Source organism: Clinocottus analis, unplaced genomic scaffold, assembly GCF_023055335.1.
Source record: "Clinocottus analis isolate CAN_PGR_092001 unplaced genomic scaffold, fCliAna1.0.p SCAF_2, whole genome shotgun sequence".
In the NCBI taxonomy this organism is placed as follows: Eukaryota; Metazoa; Chordata; class Actinopteri; order Perciformes; family Cottidae; genus Clinocottus; species Clinocottus analis.
The window spans coordinates 4366046-4382494 of NW_027175931.1; the positions used below are offsets into that span (position 1 = coordinate 4366046).

The window sequence follows — 16449 nt, forward strand, 5'->3', positions numbered from 1 at the left end:
TAGATACTAGTTACACGTCAGGAGAACTCAAAAAGCAATAGATTCACCGACAAGGTGAACACTTTACAACGCCACAGGTTTACTTGAATTTGTCAAACTCACTTTTTTTTAAAATAAATGTCTTCCACTACTGCAACGAAACACAGTGAACAAATAGATCCTCAGTCATCAACTGGCTGAGCAGCTTTAGGAATATAACTGTATTCTCTCAACATTTACTACCTTAATGTTTCCTCACAGGAAGGAGTGAAATTGCACATCAGAAGATGTTTAAAGGTCAGATGACAACACTACATGATGCTGTTGTTAGCATGCATTTCATCTTTACACTTTCACATCTATATTTACATTTATTACATTTTATATATAGGTTACATATTTTGCACATTTTGCACACTGTTTACATTTAATTTAATTTCCTTAATTTACTGCACTCATTGTATTTACTGCAGTTATTTGTATTCATTGTGTATATACATACAATTGTATTATTTTATTTTGTGTTTAGTTCATTTCATTTGGTGTCTGTAAAGTGTGTGGGGCTGCTACTTTGACAACAAATTTCCCCTTGGGGATTATTAAAGTACTTATGCTGAAATAAACACAATTGACTTGATGGGGGGGGGAAGAAAAAAAAGTGCCGCAACATTTATTTCAAGAAATCGGCAGATTAATTTACACATCACTGCAAAGACAGGAAGGAGAGTTGGTGCTGCTGCACACAGTCATGTGGTTTAAGAGAGCAAGGGAGCAGTCCTCTCTCTCCCCAGGAAGCATCAATCCTGAAACGACAACAACAACAACAACAAAGGACAATGATGTTACTACAGAACGGGCGAACATGAGGGCGTGACGATGTGGGAACCGGATACAAATACTTTCAATACTTTTAAAGTATACAGTTAGGCGTGATCGTGACCATCCTTGAGCGCTCCGGGGTCACAAAGGGTCCAGCGGCAGCGGCAGCTATGAGGGGAAGTGCTTGCGTCTTGCGTGTGGTTCGGGCACGAGGTGTGGCTTTCCGCAACGACTGCAGTATTTGCATCCTCTACTTTCTCATGCCGCTGTGACGAAACAGAACGCGACGTCGTCTTCGAAACCTGACATTCCGGAAACCAAACCCCAACATTCCGGAACGGCACTCTTGACGTTCTAAAAAAAAAAAAAAAAGGGAACCAGGACACTCCGGAACTCGTCCACACCGGCCCCGGCGTTCCATAAACTTGTGTTGGAGTCCTGCAGGCACACAGCGGTCCTCCCACGCTACAAGAAGGCCGACTTTACAACATGCATTCTACCCCCACATAGAGGTGAAAGGGCCGATTGGTTCCTGGCAATTTGTATGAATTTAACCTTCGTTTGTTCAAAGTAAAAGTTTAATCACCAGATTGTTACGGCCCTTTTCCCCAACGTTACATCTTATTCCATGGGAGCCCATCTATCATTATGTGTACTGTTAGACCAAATAATTACACCACCAGCTGTATTCTAGTGTCACCGCGGAGAGGAATCAGGATTTATTAAAAAGCATTGTGAAAGGAGGCAATGAGTCAACTACAGCTCTTTTATGACCCCTATCCGACCCCTATCGCTTCTCTCCCACACTGGGCTCGGCTCTTTACTCTTTTGCTTTATTCATCGGGCGTCGGTAAACCTATTGTTCATATGACCTCTGAATGAAGCTGCAACGACAGATAGAAGTTTTTTTATGAGGCTTGAGATGCTAAAAATACATCTGGAATGTTTTCACTTAACGGTATGAATGACACACACACACACACACTGGAGGGTGAGGTGTGTCACAGCCGATTAAAACTAGTACTGAGGGTAAGACCTGTTCCACCAGCCTTGTTCTAGACCTTGTTGTACGCACGCCGACCTTTGACGTGAGGCGTGACAGGGAGGTTTCCTGCTGAGCAGCATTTTATTGCTTTTTAAAGATTGAAAGGTCTCGAGGTCAAAAACAACCTACGCAAAAGTTCATGGTGGCAAGACTTCTTCAAACCGAACACTGGGAGGTAATACAGTCCGTCCTAAAGTCTGCATTACAAATGTAATTAGCTAGAAATCTTAAAAAATTACTGCAGAGTTTGGCCTACCTCATCACTGCTGGAGGATGAGCCTGAGGAAGAGGAGGAGGAGGAGGAGCCTGATTTATGTCCTTCAGTTCCAGCGCCCGGTTCCCTTTTCTTCTTGTTCTTCTTGTTCTTCTTCTTGTGCTCTCCGTGTTCGTGGTCCTTTGACTTGTGCTTTTTTTCGGACTTGCCATCTTTGTGCTTTTTGTCATGTTTGCCATCTTTGTCCTTTTTGTCGGACTTGTCATGTTTGCCATCTTTGTCCTTTTTGTCGGACTTGTCATGTTTGCCATCTTTGTCCTTTTTGTCGGACCCGCCCTTGCAGCCGTCCTAAAAATGGCAAAAGATGACTTTGAAAACACAGTTGATGTACACATGCTGCGTTAGAGTAATCCTAATTAATCTATCAAGAGTAAGCATTTCATGTGTGTTGTGCGGTACAGCCGGCAGCGAAAGGGGGACAAACAACATGCTGTAAACAACAACAAAGTAGTTGCAAAATATGTGTTCTCAGTGCCTGGAGAAGCTCTCGTGCTCATCACATAGCCTGCGTAAGCATCTGTGTTAGTAAGTACACACAAAACACAAAACAAACCTTATCCTTGTTCTTTCCCCACGGCCAATTAATCTCATCCTTCTGAGCTTCTGCTTTCTTCACCTCACCTTCCGCCCCACCATCACCTAACGCTGCACACACGCAACACAGACACACGGTGAACAGAGTCAGAGTGACAACAGCAAAGTGTGTCGGCTGAAGCAACACACCGAATACACTTAGCCGGGCTTGTCTGTGGGCTTTAAAACGGAAGTCAACAGAGACAAACATTCGACTAACATTGGAAGTATTCCTCCTAAAACAGTCAACATGAATTGGAGTCTACCTGTCGACAGGTCGAAATCCATCGAGACACCTCTTCCTGCTGCGCGCTTATACAAACAAATGAGACTCTCTCTCTCTCTCTCGCTCTCTCTCGCTCTCGCTCTCTCTCTCTCTCTCTCTCTCTCTCTCTCCGCGACACACACACACACACACACACACACACACACACACACACACACACACACTGGGATAGACCGCACCTGAAACACGTGACCCAGACTTTCACCTGCTGCGTGTCACGTGACGTTCACCGGAGAAGTGAGGTTTTTTTTTTCGTTGAATCGTGTGCACTATATAGGACAGTACTGTTGCGACATGTGGATGAGACACACACACACACACACACACACACACACACACACACACACACGCACACACACACACACACACACAAACCTATAGCAGCATTTCATGAAACACAAACGACACCAGAGATCAGTTGTGTTTGTTTAAAGTAAGGAAGTAATACAACAATCATGCTTTAATAGCGTTATGCAGAGGTTTTTATTATTAAAATAAGCCTTTTTAAAGAAATGACCTCGCGTACAATTCACAGTTTTGCAGTGTTTGCACTCGCATGCAAATACTATAAAAATACACACAAATATAAATGAATTGACGTCAAAAAATACGATATTTCTTTCTGTAATGTGGTAGAGTAGAACACAAGGAAATCACTCCAAAAGATAAGAATGCCTCAAAATTGCAGTCACTCAAGCGCAGTGCAGAAGTAACTATATGTATGTTCACCACTAGTTCTTGTATTATGTACTTAAAAAAAAAAAAAAAAAAGTCCAAACAAGTTCTGTTATTAATTGCTGGGATAATTGTGATCACTTTAATTCATCTCCTGGTGCATTACGTTTAAGTATGTTCAAGTACTTTTATACACATTTTCATTCCATCTGTATATTTAATTTTCTTCTCACTGTTAATTTTTTTTTTTTTTTTTTTTTTTACCGTTCTACTGTTTAATTCTATTACTTGATTCTTATCTTTATTTACTTGTGAGCAATGCTGCTGTTATCCTGTGATTCACCTAATGAGGGACTAATAGAGGATTATCTTATCTTAATGGCTACGTCTTCGGAGAAGGGTCCAATGTAGTATCCCTCTAAAATGTTCTACATGCAGCTGGTGTTATTGCAAAGTGATTGTACTCGACCACCAAGACAAACGGGTGAAAATATGGGAGAAATTTCCTCTATTATCATGTGTAGGCTGTAGAATAAAGCAACCCTTGTTTACACCGAAAGTGTTTCCTAATTTGCACTCAATATTTACACTGTCATTCCAGACTAATCCAAAGTGTTACCAACTGTTTTATTACAACACGTTTCAAAGCTTTATTCTCCCTTATTCGTTCAGAAGCCCCAAAAAGGCAGAACATAAATGTCTAAATCTGGACAGCTCTCGTTCTGTACCTAAAGAACCTGAGATGCAGGAGTACCTGAAGGCAACATCGGCCTGAAGACAAGAAACAAAACCAAAATAATCACATTGTTTTATTCTGCAAAGTGAGGATTTATATTTTCATTATTTCATGTGCTTGTGAATTCCACAAATGTGCTTTCGAATAATAAAAAGCTGCAATCATCATTTTTTTCATGGTATCATTTGATTCCTCAACGTGAACATTGCCGTCATGCCACAACAATGCGTCTTTACACAGTAACCTCTGTTTTTCTTCGCCATATACTCGGCCGTGAAGTCAGGGCATCGTGGCTTATCTCATCGTCACAATCAACATCCTCCACTGTCATATAAGCTGTGCTTTTTTTATTGTCTAACATCTATTTTGATCTCTGGCGTCTCGTTATTGGTAAGGCTTGGGGCCTTTCAATAGGTCACTCGAGGTGAGATGGGAGGTGGAGCGGGTCCCTGCTTCTCCATACCTTCTTGGGTTCCCCATCAGGGACTCCATCGGGCTGGGCGGTCTGCGACTGGCGGGCCTATCTCCGATACTTTGTGTGGAGCCAGGGGCGGAGTAACCAGGGGCGGAGTAACTTGAAGAGGAGTAACTTGGGGCAGTGTGACCAGGGGTGGAGTAACTTGGGGCAGTGTAACCAGGGGCAGAGTAACTTGGGGCAGTGTGACCAGGGGCAGAGTAACTAGGGGCAGTGTAACCAGGGGCAGAGTAACTTGGGGCAGTGTGACCAGGGGCAGAGTAACTTGGGGCAGTGTGACCAGAGGCAGTGTGACCGGGGGCAGTGTAACTAGGGGCAGATTTATTAAGGGCAGATTGACCGGGGGCAGAGTGAGTAGGGGCGGTGTTACCAGGGGTAGCTTGACTAGGGGCATATTTACTGAGGGCAGAATGACCAGGGGCAGAGTGAACAGGGCCGGAGTAAGCAGGGATGGAGTAAGCAGGTGCTGCAGGCTTGGAGACAGCCGAAGTACTCAGAGGGTCCAGCTTCACAACGGGTTTGGAGGGGAGTGACGCGTAGGAGACGACAGTACCAGGAGCAGGAGCCCCGCCGGCCTTCGAGCAGCTGCCGCCGGGAGCTGAAACGCCGCCGTCGCACGGGCCTGAAACTTCTGTTTTGGGCTCGCCGCTCTGCCGCCGCTCAGGGCTGTCCTGCGAATGACATCGACAGCCACAACGTGAAGAGAAGTGGACGCGGAAAATGGAGTTGCAGGAGATGAATCGGCTTGACGTAGGGGGCGAAATATTTTTCACCTCATTCATGTTAAGAGACAACTTACACTCTTTTTCTTCTTGTCAGTTTCACTTCCCGATGAGCCAGAACTCTGAAGGACAAAACAGGGGAAAATTAAGTAGTTTCACATTCCCATCATCCAATGGTTAATCCCATTTCACAAGTATGTCACCTTTTCCTTGTCCTTCTTGTCCTTCTTGTCCTTTTTATTCTCCTTGTCACTGCCACTACAACTATCAGAAGAACTGGAGCTCGAGTCCTGCTCAAACATGAAGCGTGGAACGATCCATCAACTACGTTTTGTCAAACCAAAAATATGCACGCATGAGTTTCCTCTTTCTCGACAATAGTTTACCTTCTTTTTGTCCTTCTTCTTTTTCTTCTTCTTGTCTTTCTTCTTCTTCTTCTTCTTCTTCTTGTCATCGTCACTGCTGGAAGAATCTGAGTCCTTGACGGTTGTAAATAGTGTAATTGTGTTACTGTATTATTAAAAACGTCTTAATATACATAGGAAACTTCAAAGTATATTTAGCAGGAGGCTGCGTTGGACAAACACAAGTCCCATTGTTTCACCTTCTTCTTGTCTTTCTTTTTCTTCTTCTTCTTATCCTTCTTCTTCTTCTTTTTCTTCTTATCGTCATCACTCGAAGAATCGCTGGACGATTCAGAACAAGAATCCTGGACAGAGAGAGAGATGCTAATAATACGCATAATATTTCATTCACACAGTATTCATTCAATGGTGGTGATGTATCTTTCTGTTGTGAGTTGGAACAAGCTGAAACAACTTGATTGGGTCATTACATGACACGACCAAGGTCAAAGTCAATTCTTCCACATGCACATACAGAAGATTTATAAATACATCAAAGGGTAAAAAAAAAAATCAGCTTCTCACCTTCTTTTTCTTCTTGTCCTTCTTCTTCTTCTTGTCTTTCTTTTTCTTCTTCTTCTAAAGTAAAAGAAATAGACACGTACTCATGATGGGTTGCCGTTTGTTAACCTTGTAAACACGTGAATAATTGTTTGTGTGTGAGTGAGTGTGTGTGTGTGTGTGCGTGTGTGTCATCGTACCTTGTCATCATCACTATCAGAGGAAGAGGAGGAAGAAGAGGAGCCATCGTCAGAAGAGCTGGACTTCTAAAATAAACGATATCAGTCAGTCACAGAAGTGCATCCTGGTTCACTGAGATTCATTCGTTAGACTCTTCATGAGCATCAGGATTGTGATATTAATCCATTAAGTTTTCCCACGTGTTTTACCTCCTTCTTCTTCTTCTTTTTCTTCTTCTTCTCATCTTCACTTTCAGAAGAGGAAGAGCTGGAATCCTGTAAAGAGAGCAGATTAACGCTTATTAACCTAAAATAACACGCCTAAAAAAAAGCAATGCACACGTAGCGAAGACACAAACCTTATCCTTCTTCTTCTTTGTCTTTTTCTTCTTCTTCTTCTTCTTGTCCTCTTCACTATCAGATGACGAAGATGAGGAGGAGTCCTGTTAAGAGAAAGCCGAGGAAGATATAATAACAGCACGTGTACAAACAAGTAATATCAGAGAAGTGTTTTAATTCAACACAAACCTTATCCTTCTTCTTCTTTGTCTTCTTCTTCTTTTTCTTCTTCTTCTTGTCCTCTTCACTTTCAGATGACGAAGATGAGGAAGAGGAGTCCTGTTAAGAGAGAGCCGATGATGATATAATTCCAACATAAGTACAACGTAAATTATATCGAGACATGTTTTAATTCAACACAAACCTTATCCTTCTTCTTCTTTGTTTTCTTCTTCTTTTTCTTCTTCTTCTTCTTCTTCTTGTCCTCTTCACTATCAGATGACGAAGATGAGGAGGAGGAGGAGTCCTGTTTAGAGAGAGCCGATGATGATATAACAACTCTATAATAACAGCACAAACAAGAGAAAATTGAGAGACGTTTTAAACACAAACCTTATCCTTCTTCTTCTTTGTCTTCTTCTTCTTTTTCTTCTTCTTCTTCTTGTCCTCTTCACTATCAGAGGAGGAAGAAGAGGAGGAAGAGGAGCCAGAATCCTGTAATGACAGAAAGAGGAGAGGATAATGTATTAACAATATTAAACAATACAATGTGATATACAGAAGTGATTATCATACGATCCTTATTCTTCACCTTCTTCTTCTTCTTCTTCTTTTTCTTTTTGTCATCTCCACTATCTGAAGAGCTATCCGATGAAGAAGAGGAAGAGTCCTACGGAGCAGATCAAATACAAATATTCACATTGATATCCACAAACAGACCATCTCTATTTATGTGTGTGATCTTATTTGAAGAAGAAAAAAAAACAGCATTCCAGCTCGACCTTTTCTTTCTTCTTCTTCTTCTTTTTCTTCTTGTCTTTGTCATCATCATCCTCACTGTCTGAGGATGCGCCAGAATCCTGTAACAAAACATTATCCTTTCTCATGAGTACATTTGGCTGTAAATGTACACGATGGTGATACTTATATCAACATGTCTCATATTGTTTGTACAATCACCTTTTCCTCCTCCTTCTTCTTCTTCTTCAACTTCTTCTTCTTCTTCTCGTTCTCCTCCTCCCCTCCCTCGCCCTCATCATCGCTCAGGCGGCCGTCCTCGATATCATCGGGGCATGGTTTGGCTCCCCCTGCTGGACCAGACGCACCGTTACCACAAAGTTAAACCTCCCTCTGCGTGGCGTTCAAGAGCCTCTTCGCAGCACACATACCAGCCGCTGCAGAGGACAGTTTGCCTTCCTTCGCTTTGAGGTCTCTCTTGACCTGCCGGGACAAAAGAAAGCAATGTTTTTATGTGTGTGTGTGTGTGCGTGTGTCATTCATATTTGGCACGCGTGCAGGATGTGCGAGGATTTCACCTTGTCAGCAAATTCTTCTTTCTTTTTATCTCCATCAGTCTCACCATCTGCAGAAAGGTCCAGCAACACAGGGTCAACCTCATGAACGCAATGATCGGGAGCGTCCATTCGTCCGTTTGTGGACACTCACCAGCGGCTGGGAGAGCCGGATCACTGCAGAGCTCGTTCTGCTCTTCATCCTGAGGAAATCACAAACACAATCGAGCTCAGGTTCACTGCGTAAGCTGCAGCCTGTACTTCCTCTAAATGGCGCACTGTGTGCACAGATGTGCTCAGTGCATGCATCCACATTAATGTTTCTCAGAGGGTGTGTGCACTTTTAAGAAAACCAACACACACAAAAAAAGACAAATGGGACCTGACTCAGCGTTCCTACAGTAAGTCAAACGTTAAAACCAGAAGAGCAGCTTCACACCTGACATGAAAACATACCGAACCATTAGAGGCTTCAGGCTTTTAACAAGAACACAATGTGCACCTTTTTCTTGTCCTTCTTCTTCTTCTTCTTGTCCTTCTTCTTCTCATCTTCATCGCTGTCAGAAGAGGAGGAACCAGAATCCTGTGGCAACGAGAAAAATATCCATAGATAAAGAATCCAGTCGGCAATCATTCAACAATGTGTGAAGTCATGTAATAAACTATTATGTAATTGCCAAAACACACATTATACATTATGTATTGTAATTATAGATGTATATTACTGTATACTTTCTGCAGAATCCTTCATATCTAAATCAATATCTGCACTTTATACATTATGAAGCGAGAGGCTTGTAAACTTTAGCACTGCTCAACCTTTTTCTTGTCTTTCTTTTTCTTCTTCTTCTTGTCCTTTTTCTTCTTTTTCTTCTTGTCGTCCTCGCTGTCAGAGGAGGAGGAGGAGGAGGAGGAAGAGCTCTCTGAGGAAGAGGAGCTGGAGTCCTTTGGAAAGAAGAATGAAACAAAAAAGTGAAAGAGTCCGTTTTGGTCATTTGGTGGAAGTGACAGATGAAACCCAACAGAAACAAAGTATACCTTCTTCTTTTTCTTCTTCTTCTTTTTCTTCTTCTTTTCATCCTCACTGTCAGAGGATGAACTGTCAGACGAGGAAGAGGACGAATCCTGGAACAGAGGAAGTACAATATATTCAATAACATGAAGAAAAATGTAATTAATATGTTAATGTTGCATTGATTTCTCATCACCTGCAGACTCTACTAACTCTTCAAGTTTGACCTGCTCTGGATTATCTAACTCACATCAATAAAAACCCCACTTCTCTTCACTTTTGAAATACATATTTCTTTCTTTTGTGTGTGCTTAGATTTGCTTATTGTCTCTGTCAGCTGTCAATGCAGTAATAAACAGTTATTATTGTATACGATGATGTATTATTATAAATGTGTCCGCACCTTCTTCTTCTTCTTCTTTTTCTTCTTCTTCTTCTTCTTGTCCTTCTTCTTCTTCTTCTTCTTCTCCTTCTTCTTGTCATCCTCGCCATCTGACGAGTTGGAATCCTGAAGGACCAGACAGGGACAAACATGACATGATGACAACTACAAACGGCAAAATGCAAGAAGGCGTAATCAATCTCTCTCACCTCGTTTATCCTCACACCTTCTGCACACTGCGCTTCCGTCTGGCCTTCAGGACCTGAGGACATCCGAGAAGTTTAATACATGAACAGAAACAGTAACTCGCGTCGTCAGCTGAGAGACATTTCTTTAAACAAATTGCCACAAATTGCTACAAACGTCGCGTTGCACTTACTCAATATGACGACATTGTCCCAGACGTACTCTTTCTCTCCTTCGTCGTTCTTCTCCTTCTTCTTCTTCTTTTTCTTCTTCTTCTTGTCATCCTGCAAGGAGATGTGAGTTCTTTCAAAACAGTTTAGGTTTGGACATAATAACACTTTTATTGCACGTCCTCTCGTGCATGAAGCTTGTTTGCAAAGTGAGTGTTGCACTTGCAAATATATATATAAATAAAGATAAAGTCATCCGGATCAGGGTTGGGTTTCCCCAACTAGTTACACATTAAGAATGATCTGCCTTCAATACAGTTAGATAACAAACATCCACACCCACTGTGCACTAACTATATGAGTGAGTGTTGATATGCACAAGTGACTACACACTAGACTACACACACATACTGCATGCATCAGGATACAATATGTGTGCAATTGTAATGACACATTCTGGCTGCATGAGAACTTTGTCAATGGGTGTGTCCCTCTGCTGTCAGTTACCTGTAATCAGACCCCGGAGCCTCCGCCTTCAGCCCAGAACTGAGCTGCATTCCTCAGTTATGCCTCCACCTACTTTTTGGGCTTTTTTTTTACTATGTACACATGTTTTTTTTGTGTGTGTTGCTTTTCAAGGGGTGAGTCCGATCAGAGGTACACAGATGGGTGGTGGTGGACCCGTTTGGTGGGAAACGCAAACGCCGTTTGCCGTCTCCCGTGTTCAAAAGCTCGCAAGAGCCCGAGTTGCTGGCTTTTCCTGAATCGCCTGATTTTCCAGCCGCGCCCTCAGTGAACCGGCGAGGCAACACGACATCGTGCGACTGCAGTCACTTGAAGCTGAACGCTCCGAGGTGAATACTAAAGCGGATGACTTTCGGGATTAGAGCTGAAACTGTTGACACATCACGCCTGGTGAAGGTCGATTTGCCCCAAAAAAACGTATAATAAAGCTCTTTTTTTGGGCTTTCTGAATACAGTCAATCCAAAAAAAACAGCCCACCCAAAATATTCTCCTAACAGACTGTATCCTTAGCTTTGACAACATCCTCACCTGAGGCAGTGACATATAGAAAGGCCTATAAATCGCTTGTGAGCTGATGGGAAACTGTTTGCGCTCGTGGCCGAGGCCTTGATTCAGCAAGGCTGCAGGAAAGATTTGCGAAAGGATTTGCATAAACAAAACTTCATATCGACAGTCCCCTGAACTCCTTTCATAGGAAACATGTCGGTTACACTTGTACCTTGTCCTAAATGGGAGTGAGTGAGTGTGGGGCGGGGCTGTGTGGTTCGGAGATGGTATGACAGCTATGTGTGCGTGACATGTTAGAGCAAGACAACAGCTGCATGAGCAAAATCACTTTATACACCATGTGATCCTTGAGCGGCACGAACCACAACGTACCTCGCTGTCGCTGTCTGATGAGCTGCTGGAGGAGGAGGAGGAAGAGGAGGAGGAAGAGGAGGAGGAAGAGGATGATGATGAGCTGGAATCCTGTGAAGAAAAGAAGCAGGGAGGTTGTAGCTCAAGTCAATTGAACAGGTTTACCCGTACCTTCCTTTGTCGGTGGAAGTGATGAATGGGAAAGTGAACATGTGAGTCACTACGGAGCGAGGCAGCAGAGGGGAGAGGCTCTCTTCGCACTCGGCGACGCACAAAAGGAATCTGCGCGAGCGACCGCGTTATCGCCGAACCGGAGCGCACACGCCCATTCCCGCAAGGCCGCGGCGAAAAAAAAAAAAAAAAAAAAAGGGTTGACAGTTGATCTGCATTATAAACACATTCAATCAGTTCCTAGTTCGACTGGCTGTCGCTGGCTGCAGACCACACGCGGCACTGCCGCCGTCAGTCAGATGTCAGAGGTGTGATTTCTGACTCGCGGGTGGAGCAGAGAATCAAGGCGACACCCTCAGGAAGCCATAAGGTCAACTGATCTTAAGACACACGAGGTCATCCTGTTGGGCACGAGGAGGCCGGTGGAGGGTTTTGTCTGCAGCACCGTCCCGACGTCAACGAAGAGTTGTCAAGAAAATACTCGATAACGGCGGTCAGAATGAGCTTTTTGAGACACATACTTTCTTCTTCTTCTTCTTCTTTGTTTTCTTCTTCAGCTTCTTCTTCTTCTTCTTGTCTTTCTTGCCGATGCCCTCGTCCTCGCTGTCCGAGGAGGACAGAGAGCTGTCGCATGAGTACAGCTGCTGGTGACAGACCAAAAGACAAAGCAGATATTATATACTATGCCCTTTGTATCGTTACTTTAATGCAATTCATCATTTGTCAAGCGCAAGTCCATATGCACTTTGTATGGTCTCATTAAATGATGACAATAACTACAAATAATGAAGATATCAGGTGGAAAAAGTCATGCACCTGTTCTTCAAATGATTGTTATGTGCTTTCAAAGCGGCCCTCGTGACCCCCTGACCTCCTGCTCACCTTCCCATCCTTGGCTCCGGCAGGGAGTCCAGGTTTGCACTTCTTCCCCTCCAGCTTGTCCGGGTCCTCGGGCTCTGGTTCCTCATCGAGGCGCTTCAAGCCGCCAGGCGGGGCCGCCGCCGCCGCCGGCTGCTGGACTCCTGCAGCGCCCGCTCCAACCGGAGCTGCAGTACAGAGAGGGAACAGGTTACAGATAGACAACAAGGACTCTGAATCCTGAAAGCTCAGCCGATGAGCCACCAGTATCTGCAAACAGTACAGAGGATCAGCTGTTGTAGCAACCTGCACTTCCTTACTGTGGAACTTCCTGAAACGGAAAGCCAGATTACAACATGGAGGAGAAGAAAAAGCATTCATAAAGGTGCTAAATGAATGAAATAGTGCTTGTAGGTCGGTTGCTTTGTAGCTCTTTTTTTCCTGTCATAAAACCAATCGACTAACTGTTACAGCAATCCAGAAAAGCACCACACCCTGAACAGTAACAAGGAAAGACGACATGGTCTCTGTTTTGTGTAAATAAGCTACAGCTGTCATAGAAACACACACATGGAAAGGTTTATTTTACAATTGAATCATTAGCTTTCTTGATGAAATTGTAATCTGTTGATTAAAGAAAGAGACGAGCCACAAATAAATGAAATCCACACTTTGCAAAGTACAAATTCGGTAGATTGTTAAGAAAAAAACAATCATATAAAAAAAAGAAAGCACACCTTTGAGCGGAGAGAAATCCATTTAGACCCGTGTCCTCTGTCCAGGGACCCGCTTCTCGTCTCACACACCCACCTGTGCACTTACGTATGGCAAGTGTGTACTTGACACTTGAGTGTTTTATGGGTGTGGACACTCGCAAAGTGTACAAAATCCAAGAGACCGCCCATCACAAGTTTCAAAATAAAACCCACTTTGAAATACAACGTTTGACTTTAACAAATATGAGCGCCGTACAGGCCGTGTCTTATGTGTCGCCTCAGACGCCATTGCTGTGTTTAATGTGACATAACAGCTGACAGAGTGGACGGTCTTATTCCACAGGCTGTTTCTGTGCAGCCGGTTTTATTTTGAAGGCAACCAAGTGTTACGCCCAGGTCCTGCTTCTGTGTTCTCAACATCGTTCTGCACGTCTGATGCTACTTCTGTGGTTGCTCTCCAAAGGTGCACAAAAGGCACTGAGTGATTTATTAATCCTCATAAGTAACAATAAGTTGTTTCCTCGACAAGGCTATTGACAAAAAAATACTTTTCCTGTGATCCGTACACTCAGTGATGCTGTGGCCGACTTAATGGCCTTGTGGTCGGTTTACCTAAAGTTTATAAAGTGAGTCAATGAAAGTTCACGATGCTCCATAGTCACGCTATTCACGTAGTACTTTGAATGCGTAGTAGACAGTAGTAGAAATCAATGTTTTAGGCTGCAGTTCCCATGTTTAAAGGAACAGTGCGTGATATGTCGTGTTTGTGGTGAAGCTGCAGGTTACAAGCCACAACACGACGCTCAGTTTACGAGCGTGTCGGAGCACTACGGAGGCCTCGTGGCAGGATCGGCACCTTTTGGGATGTTTTCCAACATGGAGCTTCTCTCATCAATTCCTCGGTTAATTTTCATGTCTAAATAATTGCTTTTAAAAACATATAGAGAGAGAGAATATGAAAAGCAAATAAATTCAGAGCAGAATTATAAGTTATTTATACTTTTGATATAACTAAATATTGTTTCTAGAGCAGGAGTGTTTGCAACAGCAAGGCCACGATATAAAGTCAAGTATATCTCACTAGAAACTGATCTAAAATGTCAGTAGAATACATAACTTTCCTAAAGAATGAAGAACGCCGACATCAGATTGCTTTCCTCCTGTCCTCTGTTTGTAAAATAAAAAGCTTTCTTGCTGTGCTCATCTCAACATAGTGATGACGGATGAGAGATAGAGCCAACTGCATTAGGTTTCACTTTTGTTTCCATGTTCGTGCTTCTTGAACAGGTTCACTGACAAAGTAAAGGCTTTTCATAACAGAGATTAACGAGTCAGATTAATGAGCAAAGTTGTCATCAACTTCAATATTCTCCACTCCTCTTTGCCTCGACTCTGCATGCTGACTCAGTTCAGTGTTTCAGATGACATGCTTACTGCAGCATGCTAATAAATTACACCAAAACATAAAAAAGTATACTAATAAACAGCACCTGTAATGTTGGGGCTTATCAATACTTCAGCCTTTTAGCAATACTGAAATATGTTGTGTTTAATCTACTTGATTTTAAAGTTATTTTTGTCAGATAAAAACTTGTAATTTATAAAACACAAGAAGTCATAAGCAAACAGCAGAGGACGAGAGGCACAAACTACTGGCGGGGCACTTTTACCAAAACCTCACAGGAAACAAAGATGTCCTTTACAAAAAAAGGAAAGGAGGAGACACCATACATCGCCCATAAAAGAGGGTTTTGTCAGTGAGGTTACTGCTTCTACGTCAATGAATGGGCTTGAAAACTCACGAGAAAATGAGGGTTATAAAGCATGTTCTCATGAGACAATCATTTATTTCATCAGTTGGGACATTGACTCCCACTATTTTAATGGTACAATGGTCGTTGAAAAAAAAGTACTTTGAGAAAATGGGATTACTCACGACACACATGAACGAGCCTTGCACGCAGACTGCAAACTAAAGAAGAAAGAGAGTGCAACATTTTGAAAATGCAAAAAAACATATTAGGATGGAAAAGAGTGAGATACATGTGATTAAAACCTACTCACCGCTGAAGCCTCACTGGAAGAACGATCCCCAGAAAAACACCAAAAAAATATGAACACGTCATAAGATCCACAGAATCACAAGCAGCGCGATCCTGGGAAAATAACTAAATACACAAAAACAATGTAAATTAATAAAAGAAAACAACTGAAACAGTGCAAATAATCCAAAAGAAACTTTGAACATTTTAAAAAGCTACACCTTGATCGTGTGTTGCGCAACATCTCACAGGATTGCGCTGACAGACTGTACATTTTGAGTTTGTACAAGTCTTTGTACGCAATTATACATGTTCTCTCAGGATGCACTCATGTATAATCAAAAGGGAAAGACATATTATAACTTGACTTCTCGTTTTATTTAATGTATTGTATATTGAGATCATCGAGGCCTTAGAACTAAGTTATAACTGAGGGCCTCTCAGCCAGATGGGGTCTCTAAAGCAAGTGTTGCCTTAAGGTTTTATCACTGCAAAGAGTATTAACACACTTGCAATGAATTGAATGATCACAAACCTGGAGTCTTTGGGGCCCCAGGGGGTTTGGGGGGCCCAGGGCAATTGTCTGCTATTGTTTGAAGTGGGTCTCAGACAGGAATGTCGTTGCTTTGGCCTGGAGTGACCGTGTGTCGCCCACTCGGACACAGAGGACGGTCTCCCCTCAGAGGACATTCAGAGTGTAACAACTCAGGGTCAGTCATCATAGACTGTACCTGAGAAAAGTTGCAAACAGTTTTGATTTTCCATTCCCTTTCCGCTTCCGTAGTTTAACAATTGAGTAAAATTAAACCGAATCAGCGCAATTCCGGAAACTGGATTTGGGTTTCAAAATAAAAGTAAGGCTATCACAATTAAATTAAAACATGATTAAAGAACAATCTCTTGCTCGTACCTGGATATTACATGTCATAAACGCACTCACATATTACATTTATAATTAGATAATATACAAACATAGGCTAATGAAGTCGATACAAGACAACAGAGCGATTTTATTTTGAAACGTTTAAGGAAACGTTATCGTTCAACGACGTGACCGACTTGACGTCCGC

General features: G+C 42.6%; 3 protein-coding genes across 4 annotated transcripts; all 3 read right to left on the minus strand.

Moving 5' to 3' along the window:
- Positions 1–623: 623 nt before the first annotated feature.
- LOC137790906 (uncharacterized) lies at positions 624–3038 on the minus strand. Its single transcript, XM_068585491.1, has 4 exons — positions 2957–3038; positions 2671–2762; positions 2100–2405; positions 624–782 (listed from the first exon to the last, which is right to left on the minus strand). Exons 1-4 carry the CDS (start codon positions 2976–2978, stop codon positions 777–779), a joined length of 426 nt encoding a protein of 141 aa, XP_068441592.1. The 5' UTR covers positions 2979–3038; the 3' UTR covers positions 624–776.
- Positions 3039–4771: 1733 nt separating this feature from the next.
- On the minus strand, positions 4772–11921 carry LOC137791142 (cylicin-2-like). Its single transcript, XM_068585865.1, has 24 exons — positions 11904–11921; positions 11614–11703; positions 10232–10322; positions 10062–10114; positions 9874–9978; positions 9497–9583; positions 9278–9403; positions 8961–9041; positions 8613–8661; positions 8527–8529; positions 8127–8254; positions 7759–7836; positions 7560–7661; positions 7372–7473; positions 7197–7286; positions 7028–7111; positions 6879–6944; positions 6690–6755; positions 6514–6567; positions 6189–6293; positions 5971–6063; positions 5788–5874; positions 5662–5706; positions 4772–5533 (listed from the first exon to the last, which is right to left on the minus strand). Exons 1-24 carry the CDS (start codon positions 11919–11921, stop codon positions 4772–4774), a joined length of 2565 nt encoding a protein of 854 aa, XP_068441966.1.
- Positions 11922–12218: 297 nt separating this feature from the next.
- LOC137791104 (NKAP-like protein) lies at positions 12219–13447 on the minus strand. 2 transcript variants are annotated; one of them, XM_068585818.1, is made up of 3 exons: positions 13359–13447; positions 12646–12809; positions 12219–12404 (listed from the first exon to the last, which is right to left on the minus strand). In XM_068585818.1, exons 1-3 carry the CDS (start codon positions 13378–13380, stop codon positions 12258–12260), a joined length of 333 nt encoding a protein of 110 aa, XP_068441919.1. In that variant the 5' UTR covers positions 13381–13447; the 3' UTR covers positions 12219–12257. The 2 variants fall into 2 exon arrangements, with proteins under 2 accessions (XP_068441919.1, XP_068441918.1); XM_068585817.1 differs by having other exon boundaries at positions 12219–12407.
- Positions 13448–16449: the final 3002 nt, after the last annotated feature.

Bases quoted from the DNA above. Each gene is read 5' to 3' on its own strand.
- LOC137791104 (XM_068585817.1), bottom strand. From the start codon at position 13,380: ATGGATTTCTCTCCGCTCAAAG. The intron at 12,810-13,358 runs GTGTGCTTTCTT...TCTGTACTGCAG, and splicing joins GGATTTCTCTCCGCTCAAAG to CTCCGGTTGGAGCGGGCGCT. The intron at 12,408-12,645 runs GTGAGCAGGAGG...GTCTGTCACCAG, and splicing joins CCGGAGCCAAGGATGGGAAG to CAGCTGTACTCATGCGACAG.
- LOC137791142 (XM_068585865.1), bottom strand. The intron at 10,115-10,231 runs GTAAGTGCAACG...GGATGTCCTCAG, and splicing joins GGACAATGTCGTCATATTGA to GTCCTGAAGGCCAGACGGAA. The intron at 6,294-6,513 runs GTGAGAAGCTGA...CTCTCTGTCCAG, and splicing joins AGGACAAGAAGAAAAAGAAG to GATTCTTGTTCTGAATCGTC.
- LOC137790906 (XM_068585491.1), bottom strand. From the start codon at position 2,978: ATGGATTTCGACCTGTCGACAG. The intron at 2,763-2,956 runs GTAGACTCCAAT...GCGTGTGTGCAG, and splicing joins GGATTTCGACCTGTCGACAG to CGTTAGGTGATGGTGGGGCG. The intron at 2,406-2,670 runs GTTTGTTTTGTG...TGCCATTTTTAG, and splicing joins GGGGAAAGAACAAGGATAAG to GACGGCTGCAAGGGCGGGTC.